Source organism: Danio aesculapii, chromosome 10 (assembly GCF_903798145.1).
Source record: "Danio aesculapii chromosome 10, fDanAes4.1, whole genome shotgun sequence".
Lineage (NCBI taxonomy): Eukaryota > Metazoa > Chordata > Actinopteri > Cypriniformes > Danionidae > Danio > Danio aesculapii.
Window position 1 is genome coordinate 28127512 of NC_079444.1, and position 11162 is coordinate 28138673.

Genomic DNA, 11162 nt, shown 5'->3' on the forward strand with positions numbered 1-11162 from the left:
TTCATTTTCTTTTCAGCTTAGTCCCTTTATTAATCTGGGGTTGCCACAGCAGAATGAATCGGCAACTTATCCAGCATATGTTTTACGCAGCGGATGCTCTTTCAGCTGCAAGCCATCACTGGGAAACACTGATACACTCTCATTAACACACACACTACGGACAATCTAACTAACCCAATTCACCTATACCGCATGTCTTTGGACTTGTGGGGGAAACTGGAGCAACCTGAGGAAACCCACGCGAACACGGGGAGAACATGCAAACTACCCAGCTGAGGCTCGAATCAGCAACCTTCTTTTCTGTGAGGCGTTCGTGCTACCCCTCTGCACCACCCAGATATATATTATTTATTGTTCTATAATAAAAAAGTATACACTAACATTAGCACGTGATGAAGATGAGCAGACGAACTTAAAACAAATTTTTGGCTTGGAAGAGTTAGCAGACATGGCACTTTTGATAGAACTAATCATGACATAAATCTAAACTTAGTCACAGCAAAGACTGTTGCAAGACAATCTGAACAAAAGTGAGAAACATGATAGTGTATGAGGACTATCTATTTTGAAAGGTTGGATGGTATGTTAACAACTAGAGCAACATTGAGTCAAGTGAGGTAAACATGACTGGGAGTGTTACTTAAATTGGCTGGAGCTGACAATGTAGATACATTTTTCAAGAGACATTATCAACCATCCAAAGCATAAGCAACAATCTGCCCAGAGGTAATTTAAAGGGATAGTTCACCCAAAAATGAAATCTGTCATCAGTTACTCACCCTTCATTGGTTTAAAAACCTGTTTTAGTTATTCTGGAGAGAAGTTATAGTTAAAAAAGCTTGTTGATGGTACCCATTGACTTTCATCGTTTTTTCCTACTATGAAAGTCAATGGGTACCGTCAAACAGCTTTTTAAATAAAAACCCATTACATGTTCAACAGTAGAAGGAAACTCAAAATATTTTAAAACACATGATGGAGAGTAAATTGTGAGGTAATATTCATTTTGGGGTGAACTATCCCTTTAAGGTTTGTCTGACACTGCATCAAAATGTTCTCATCTTACGGTCACTTTAAGTATTAAAATGGCGATTGAGACCTTCTATCATTGAGTTTAAAAGAAAGTAAGTCAGTCATGTGAGCGTGTAAATAAAGACTGAAGGACGTTGACTTTTATTGTGAAAGACGACGGTTGGTTTATTGAGGACTTTTATTTTGCTCTCTGGCAGAGCCACAGGTTCCTTTAGTAGGTCAGATTAGCAGATGGCTCCCGGAACAATGTCAGGCTGAAACTAAACTCCCTTTGCCGATGAGCTGGTTTGCTTATTATATCTTTCATATTTTGTTGTTGTTGTTTTGATTTTCAAACGGCACTATAGCACGTAAAATGGAGATCGGTGCTTTATCATGAAACTCCGTGCGCAGTTTGACAGGTATTTGTTTATTAATAAACTCAATAAACCCTTTCAGAGCCTTTCATAAAAACACCACGAATCTTAGACATACCTTTAGTGATGACAGTCTATATTTTACTTGATTTAATGTAGTTATGGCTAACGAATATTTACTCCCCAACCCGTTTAGTCCTTTCATATAAGTTATATGTATTTACAGCATGTATGTAATCATGTAAACAGATGTTTACCTCGAATTTTACAGTAGTAGCATTGATGTTTTCGACTGTAACGGCGCAAAGATTTCCATTTTGGGTGGGCCATACAAAGTTTGGGGTGGTCATAATTTTACAGCGGAGGTATTTACATATGATACCACGATTTTAGCAATATAAAAATGCTAATAACAAGAACAACGTAGCTTATCGTGATTGTTCATTCGCAGCAATGCAACTGAGGCTGACCTTTGTTTGTGTGGATGGATAGACAGACAGACACATATTTGAAACTGATGCCATTAGTATTTAAGGCAATTTAAAGCTGAGTATTTTATGTAATATTTTGTTCGGAATATGAGACAGGTGCTCAGAACAGTGTAAATAAAAACACGATGTTTGATAATGCAATGGTTTTAAAACAGTCATATTAAAATAAAGCAACTTACATTTCATACTAAATTTGCCTGTAAGGCTGTATATTGCTTCTGTCTGAGCCAACAAAATTTATTGTAAACGCCAAGGACTGGTATTTGTCACTGAAGCGAAGCGACAACGAGTTCCCGTCCACACCCAAATGATCTCAATACCGTTTTGGCGTCTGAGTGAAGCCCCCTTCCGAGGCATCATACTTGCTTTTTTGTTTCTTGCATGCTTTTTAATCTGTTAATGTGCGAATTACTGATTTATTGGCCGAGTTAAAAAACAACAAAGATAAAAAAATAACGAAGATTATGCAAACACTCTTCTACAAACGATTGTATTTATGAATAGGAAATAACGTACCAGTTTACAGTATTAAACATCACAACGGAATGTTTTGTAACTTAATAACGTTAACTTAAAACAAATAGCAAGTTATCAGATGTTCAAGTTACGTTGTAAAGTGAATAAAAACACCTTTATTTATGATGCATTGATTTTTTCATCCACAGTGGAACATATAGCGAGTCCAAAGGAGCGTTTAAACTGAGGGATTCACTTGATCCGATGCAACCGGAGCTGAGCTCTCGGGAAGGGAACGGGCTGTCGTTAACCCTGCAGCCGGAGCTCCTCGCCCGAATGCCCGGCGCTGGGAGCTCCAGCGGGACAGAAACAAGCGAGGACGTCCAGGTGCCTATGGGCAGCTCTTCGGGATCGACGAATGGACGTGGCGCGACCTCACGGAGAATGAGAACAGCGAGTCACAGCCACTCCCACACCCATGGACACGGCCACAGTCACGAGCACGAGTCCGACAGCGGAGAGTCTGACATGGAATCCGGAGAATCCAGTAGCTCAATATCGGAGCTCCGCTACCTCCTGCGCTGGCTCAAGAAAAGTCTGCCTTTTATAGTCATTCTCTGCGCAAAACTAGTCATTCAACATGCTCTGGGTATGTGTTAGTGGAAAAAAAAAAACATCTGCTGGAGCACTGGATATGATAATGTGTAAAGTTCATGACCCCTGTCACACTTTTAGCATGTGTTGTTGTTGTTGTCTTCAGGTCTGGCTGTTGCTGTTGGTCTGTTTACCACATTTATGTATGTCAACAAAAGCATTCAAACTCAAGTGTTTCTCCATGTAAGTCCTCAATATTCAGGGTTATGTATCAATGCTTGTCAATCCTCTCCTATGGTTATGCGTAAATCTTTGGTGATGATCGGTTATGATTGTGCTCTTGAGCAAATCAGTTAACCTCGGTTTGCTTCAAAGGTCTTTTTACACTAAAGAGCAATGTTAAAACAACTCTGATCATTCACATGCTTTGCTACACAAATGAACAGTTTGACAATGCAAATATCTGATTTTATGCAAAATGCAACCCGTCAAATTATGCAAAGTTATGTACGTCTCTGTAGTTGTCAAATTGAATATATCATGCAATATTACACAGAGATCGCAAAGCTTCCTTAAAATAATCTGAAAGCTCTTTCTTGTGTTAAGGACCGAAGGACGAATCTGCATTGTGCCTGGCTTCTGCTGTTCCTCACATCCTCCAGTCTCCTCGTCTTCTACACTTTTCACACTCAGTCACTTTATCGCTGGTGAGTACTTAACATCTTTTTACCAAACCTCACTGTACTACATTCAATATAACACGAAGAAAGGGCCAATTTCCACTTGGTATTAACATGCATTTTCAGTGATCCATTCAGAGATGGTTAACTGAGACACAGTAACATTTACTGCTCAGATATAAACATGCTAGTCCTTTATCTGTGTTCAGATTTCACTGAGATTCTTTTCTTATTTTGTCACACTATATTTACCTGTTTTAATTCGGGCCTAAATTACAAAATTGCATCTAGACCAGTGGTTCTCAAACTTTTTTCATCAAGTACCACCTCAGAAAAAAATGGTCTCTAAGTACCATCATGATGACCAGTATTGAAATACAGTAGCATGGTAGGCCTAATTAAGCAGCTACAGTACTGCACAGGTCGAAAACAAGGCAGATTAATTACTATTATTAAGAATATGTATTATTGTCAGCCACTTTAAACATTATAAATAGTTTGAACATTAACTGTGCTTGCAGACAAAAAACTAAATTCACAGATTAAATTAAAATGTGCTTTTAAAAGTTAATTAAAAATGGCACTGTTCTTAAAAAGTACAGAGAAAACTGCTGTACTTGTAAAGTATTAATGTATAGTAGCTTATTCATCAAAACCTGGAAATGTTGCTTTGACCTGATGAACATAGGCTATATGTCATACATATATTTACATTTTTTTTTTATACATTTTGAAATATAAGTTGCATGCACATATGAAAATTTTTCAATATCTTTAAAATCTAAACATTAACTTGTATTTTTAATATATGATTTAGAATGACCTGTTTAAATTAGAAATTAGATCTGCTGCAGGTCATTTACAGTAGGCCTATGTGTGTCAGAAAAGCGAGTGATTAAATGAATATATACACTGCTTGACCAATTCATGCGGTATTTCTGTGATTTGGTGCGAATGAGATGGCATCTTAAGTGAACCATGAAGTTTGCTTTACCCGCGCACCGACCACTGTTTTCAAACAAACTCGGGTACAGTTCGCGGTTCCTCCGTCTGTGCACATGGAGACTAACTTTAATTATATTCTACCAAGCTTTAAGCATGGCAAAGTTGCTTGAGTCTATGTTCTGTGCCTCGCTCCATTTGAATTAAATCCAAATGAATTAGCCTAAATCTGAGGCAACAAACTAAACCGAAAGCCACCGCTTTACAAAACAAATAACTTTATACATCGAGAACACACATTAATTTAAACACCTACGAGCACACATTTGAACACATTTGTAATAATTATTTTACCAATGATGCAGCATGGGAAAATTCCTGAGTTTGCAGTAACTGAAATGCCAACACAACAGGACTGGTCAGCGAAAGGGCTTCTCTAGCGCGTATCTGCTCCGCAAGCGCCACGCGCCTCTTCTCTATCTTTGCGCCAAGCAGACTGATTTTTAACATTTGATGACGCAATGCACTAAAGTAAACATTCTAAGCACACCGGTGTAATCGTACGCTTCAGGGAACAGCCAATGCTGTCTGATCACATGAGTCTCAGTGTTATCGTACATGTCAAAGGGTTAAAAGTGTGTTCATTTTATTCTTCAGTGATTCTTCCGCATACCACTAGTGCAGTTTGAGAACCACTTATCTAGACCTTATGTAAACTAGGCCTAAACAATGAAAACTGATCCATACTAGAAGTAAATAAGAGTATCTGTGCTATATCAGGTGTACGTGGGCCTAAATGACAAAATCAAAAATGATGTCAGGTGTAAACATGGCCTAAATGCTAAAAACACCTATTTATCAGATATAAACAGGGCCAAAATGACAAAAACACACCTATCGCATGTGTAAATGGGGCCTACATGACAAAAACACTTCTAATCCAGGTGTAAACATCGCCTAAATGACCAAGACTCTACTAAATGTCAAATGCAGATCATGTAGATCTCACTGACCTTCTATTTGTTTTCCTCCATCTCAGCCTGTTTTTTGCCAACGCCACTATCGATTATCATAACTTCTGGGAGGTTTTATGGAGCGTTGGTGTGACCAACTTCATCCTGAAGTTTATCTTCATGGGATTCAAGTGTCTTGTTCTCCTCGTGCCGTGCCCGCTCATGACATACAGACGAAGGGTGAGTGAGAATCAGAACATTATTTGATTTGCTCGTCTGAATCTAAATGAATGTGTGCTTCACCTTATCTGTCCTGTTTTCCCCAAGGGTCAGTGGTACATGCTGATAGAGGAAGTGGGTCAGTTGTATCAGGTAATCGCTCCTGTTCCGCTCTGGTTCCGCTATCTGGTCAGCTATGATGAGATGGACACCTCTGTCGGTCTGACTCTGGGAATCTTGCTTGCCTTGCTCTACCTCATAATGAAGGTGAGGACAGTCATTAGAACAGGATACTTTTTGAAATTAACTAGCGATGCACCAATTTGAATAGTTTTTTAACCATTTATTGGGATAAGAACCATATATGGTAACTTCCATGACATTTTTTAAGCACATTTTGTCAGTAAAACTGGTTCTAGTAAACCTCTAGCATGTGCTTTCAGATGGAGTACACATAGCTCTAATTACGCGACAAAATATGCTAAATTGTGTTCAAAATCAGTATCAATATTGACCTCAAGATAATCGTTCTGTGGCAATGACAGCTGTTTGTGTCATTTCTCAGTGAATTACAGCTCTTTGCATCTGAAAATACCACATATAATTAAGGTTTTACTTTAAAATCAACTCATGATTTGAGTCGAGCGTTTGAAATAAAACATTAGTCATGCTTAGGGATGCAAGGATTATAGATTTTGGTTGCACGATTATAGTCTGAGGAATACGGTTTCACGGTTATCAAGATTATTATGCATGCATTCATTCATTCATTTCAAACCGCTACTAGTTTGGAAAATCAAATGAAATGCTTTATATTTTGAAGTGTTATTTATTGAGGCTTAGTAACCAAATAATACAGCACAAAATAATAATAATAATAAAACAAACAATAGTCCATTTCTCTTTGGATTTAAAGGGGTGGTCCATTGCGAAATCATATTTTAAACTTTAGTTGATGCGTAATGTAGCTGTGTGAACATAAACAACATCTCTGAATGTAATACGCTCAAAGTTCAATGCAAAGGGAGACATTGGGTTTTACAAAGTAAGCTTAGCAAAGCCTACAGTGAATGAAGTTTGGGGACTACAAATAAATACATTCGGGCTAGTGAGATCACAAACGCTTAAGGTTACGCACATGCACTACACGCAAACACCCTGCGCAGCAAAGAGGCATGGCCAGAGGCGCTGTAGTGCTGAAATGTAGCAGAGAAAGCTAAAAGGCCATCCAAACGCTGCTAATTCCACAGAGCATGTTCTGTTTCTGTATTTGGGCTTTCAAATGATACGATACAAAGAGAAAAGTGCTTATAGTTTAATGTTAATTATGTTCCAGAGAATTATAAAAAATATATATAGCTAGCATTTGACAAAGGAGAACTTCCAGAATCTCTCCCAGTTCAGTGCTGGATTTGGCTCCTCCCACTGACGAAGCTGTGGATTGTGAGCCACAACCTCTTAAGTATTTTTATTTGTTAAAATCGATCAATTACATGAACAGTGTCTAGCATTAATGGAATGTTGTAGCGAGGACGTAAACAAGGGGAAAGGCTGTTTGGCACAGCTAACAATTGAGCTACAAATTTATATTTATCAGTCAAACCGCTGTAAACACCCACACTCTTTACCAGCGCTGCAGTGTCTCTCTATGTGGACGCTTTCCCTGCGTTCTATAGCTCAAATAACAAACTCGCAAAAGATATTTGAATGTTTCATTTTACTTACACATGCTTATAACCCGAATATATGTGAAAGACACTTGTCAGATTTTATTTTAGAGAGCAGGTTCAGCTGTGTGCTCTTCGTTTTCTTTCTGATTCAGGCACAAACTGATACAGCTACTCTGACTGACTGTTTACCCAGCGTAATTGTGTGTGCTTGAAGGTACGTGGCACGTTTCCTGGTGACGTGGAGCCGATCCGCGAATCACAGAACATTATGTTAGCTAACCAACCAGAGCCTCTTTAGGGTGGGCCTTTTAGAGGAAATATGAAATAGGAGTAGTTTTTTATGTTGGCTAAGTAGCAGTATATAATCAAAGTAAGATATATGAAAAAAATAATCCGATTTTTTACAAATGAAGCATGAGCACACATTGCTTTGCATCTTATAAACACAACCTACACTCTGGACCACCCCTTTAAAAATAAGTGAAAAAACGTTTTTGACATTTAAAGATAAGTAATGTTTTAAGTTAAAGACAAGTAAGATTTTTGCTTAATTTCGAAAAATTAAGATCGGTGCATCGCTAAAATGAATACATTATTTGAGGACATTCATCAGTCTGATCTTGTGTTTCAATTTCAGCTATTGGCACTGTACGGACTGTCAGGATCCCTTCAGAAAACGCTACGGACGTTTTTCAGCCCTGAGGTACAGAAGAAGTTTTTTTACCTGACTTCTGCTGCTCTGCTTTTTCAGAGATGTAATCTGTAAGGAAACAGTTGAATTATACACAGGTATCTTTTTTTCTTGTGTTGTTTGATCTTTTTCTCACCTCTTTGTGAAGGTGAACGGAGCTCCAGCCAGTCCTGCTCAGATTCGAGAGGCAGGAGACATTTGTCCCATCTGTCAGGCGGATTTTAAGCAGCCTCGGGTCCTCGTGTGTCAGGTGAGAATCAGATCCTTGAGTCTGACAACTGATGTCCAACACCTTTAAACTGCACATTCCCAGACTAAACCATGAAGCTTCTTGTGTATAATGCTTATTACAATGCTAGGCCTTGCTCACATGAGAAGACAAATAAATATATGCTGCTACTCTTACTTCGTTCATAAACACAAAGAGCACTGCAGGTTACAAATTAAAAATAGTCAGCTGTAAAGCAAGATAATTATTATATAATCAGGGCTCGAAATTAAACTTTTTTCTTGGTAGCATCGGTGCTCCTAATTTTAAAAATGTAGGTGCACCCACCAATTATTAGCACTGTCGCTACAATTTTTATATTAACAGATTTATTGCATTTGAAAGCAACACTAATCAAAACTAACAAACAAAAAAATCTGCATGTGCTCACCCTGCATGCACTGCTTGACATGAATAAGATGAACTGAGTTAACGATAATAACTGCTGTTCTCACGGGTGGTGTCTGATATTGCACACATGATATGTACATATAACTTATTATTTGCATACATCATCTTAATAGCAATAACAGTCTTTTCATGAGCTGCAATAGTTTAATCTCAGTAAATGCATGCTCTTTTGCGAGGGTGTACGCAGTGTCAGTTGCATCACTGACAGCATCTTGACAATTAAATGAAAGATAACATTAGAACATCTCGTGGTTAAAATGTGTAGATGTGGCAAACCCTGTTACCTGAAAACTCCATCCTACCGTCTTTACGGTGAATGGCTTTAGTCATTTTCATAGCGGACTTTAACCCACTGGAAGTCTTTTATCCACTCTTCAAAAAGTGCAGGTGGTGGATTAACATTCACCACATGATCATTAATCAGATGTGCCATTATTCGTAACTTTAGGTGGTTTCTAAAACAAAATCTGTCTGTTATTTTTATTCTCTCGTATCCAGCCCTTTACATTTTCATGGCTGTAGCTCCCTGTCATCTGAACTGAGTGATTGACAGCCATTATTAACCAATCCATTCGCGTTCTGTGCTAGAACAATGGGCCAATCAGAAGAGCTTGAAGGTGGGGCAAGCATTGCTGGATTTGTTTACTGCAGCAAGTTGACATGTCAACTGTTTTAAACCATTTCTAAGCGCTGTGTTTGGCATTTTTTGCAGCAAAAATGCATTCTGCTTGAATTTGTCCTAAATACGTTCATGCGATGAACATTTTGCAGTGAAAACTGGTCACACGGCAACAATTTTATGCAGTCGTGCATATATGAACAAAACAGTTGCAATTTCGAGCCCTGCATAATCAAAATAGTTTTGCAAAAAAAATCTGTAATATAAATTTAATTATATACATTTTTGGAAACTGATACAAATTTAATTTAAAACAATTTTATATTTAATATAAAAACATATTTGTGTAGTTTTTATTAGTTTGAATTTGTTTTTTATTCATTATAATGGCGTATTTTGATCTCATGACATTCAAGTAAACTAGAATAATTAAATAAGTTATCTTATTTTATATTGTTTATTTAAATTACTTGTTTTAATTTTACATTCATAATTTAAATTATTAGCCTGCAATCAACTCATGAACTCCTACAGTTCCGAATGCCAGTTTAGCAAACCCTGATAATAAAAATAAATCCCTCCCTCAAACTAAATCTAAAAAGATTTTCAAAATATTATAACAAACTTCGTTAAAGATATATCTTACAATTATAACCACATGATTATTTTATTCGAGTATTTTGGTGAAATTATCTACTCTTCTTGTGGGTAATTTTACTATATCTAGCACCACATTTTAGATTATATCTTAATAATTCAATCAACTTATTTTGAAACAACTAGTATTCTAGTATAACCTCTATAGCATGCACAGAAATGTCGAGTGTTTTTACCCTATGTTTGTCTGCAGCACATCTTCTGTGAGGAGTGTATAGCCCAGTGGCTGAACCAGGAGCGCACCTGTCCTCTCTGCCGCACCGTCATCACAGACAAGGTGCACAAGTGGAAAGACGGCGCAACATCCGCTCATTTACAAATCTACTGAACACACAGACAACCAGCAGATCTACACAACTGTTCCTGTCACACATCTCCACTGAGCAAACAGCACTTGTTAGAAGACAGTAGTCAACAGAGAAATCTATACTTTTTAAGCTTGTCTGAGGGATAAGTGCATTCACCAGCTCTTGTATTATTATTATTATTATTATACATATGGAACTCCTCAATGTTTTAATGTTTATAATTTGTATTTATCTTTGTGTTCTTACTCATTTCCTCCTATACCGTGGGGACAAATACAGTAGATTTCTTATTTTATTTGTTAGGAAAACTCAACAAATAGAGTATAGGAAATGTATTTTTGTCTACTTAAAATTGCTTTTAATTTTTACAGATACTGGGGCTTATTTTGTAACTGAACTCAAACACATTTATGAGTCCAATCATGAGGAGTTTTGAACAAGTCAGGATATTTTTTTTGGTGAAGTATTCAGTTTTCTTGGGTTATAATCTAAATGTGAGGTAATTGCACATGATCTACTGATTTATCAAATGGTGTAGCATTAGAGTTTTATAGCCATGTACATTTTGTGAGTGAACATCTAATAATGGCTTTGTAAAGGTTACATTTTTAAAATTCAAGCCTTTCACAGATACATGGTATTTTTCTAATCGTGTTGCACTTGCGTTGTAATAAACCAAAGTGTTAAAGAAACATCTATTTTAGTACCATCATACAGTATGCAGTTACATCTGGACTTTTATCCAGCATATTTCCATAAACGACCAAATAAACTTTTCAAAATTGACTAAAAACAACCTGCTTCAGTGAAATACT

At 37.2% G+C, this 11162-nt stretch overlaps 1 protein-coding gene across 1 annotated transcript; it reads left to right on the forward strand.

Moving 5' to 3' along the window:
* The first annotated feature begins 1232 nt into the window (after positions 1–1232).
* Positions 1233–11143, forward strand: rnft1 (ring finger protein, transmembrane 1). The gene is made up of 9 exons (XM_056466807.1): positions 1233–1433; positions 2545–2984; positions 3096–3172; positions 3536–3636; positions 5591–5744; positions 5832–5990; positions 8031–8096; positions 8233–8334; positions 10233–11143. Exons 1-9 carry the CDS (start codon positions 1408–1410, stop codon positions 10365–10367), a joined length of 1260 nt encoding a protein of 419 aa, XP_056322782.1. The 5' UTR covers positions 1233–1407; the 3' UTR covers positions 10368–11143.
* Positions 11144–11162: the final 19 nt, after the last annotated feature.

What these genes read in the sequence shown, in the direction of transcription:
- rnft1 (XM_056466807.1), top strand. Translation starts at nt 1,408, where the DNA reads ATGAAACTCCGTGCGCAGTTTGACAG. An exon ending in CTCCGTGCGCAGTTTGACAG is followed by an intron (nt 1,434 to 2,544) that starts GTATTTGTTTAT and finishes TTTCATCCACAG; the next exon opens with TGGAACATATAGCGAGTCCA. An exon ending in ACTCAGTCACTTTATCGCTG is followed by an intron (nt 3,637 to 5,590) that starts GTGAGTACTTAA and finishes CCTCCATCTCAG; the next exon opens with CCTGTTTTTTGCCAACGCCA.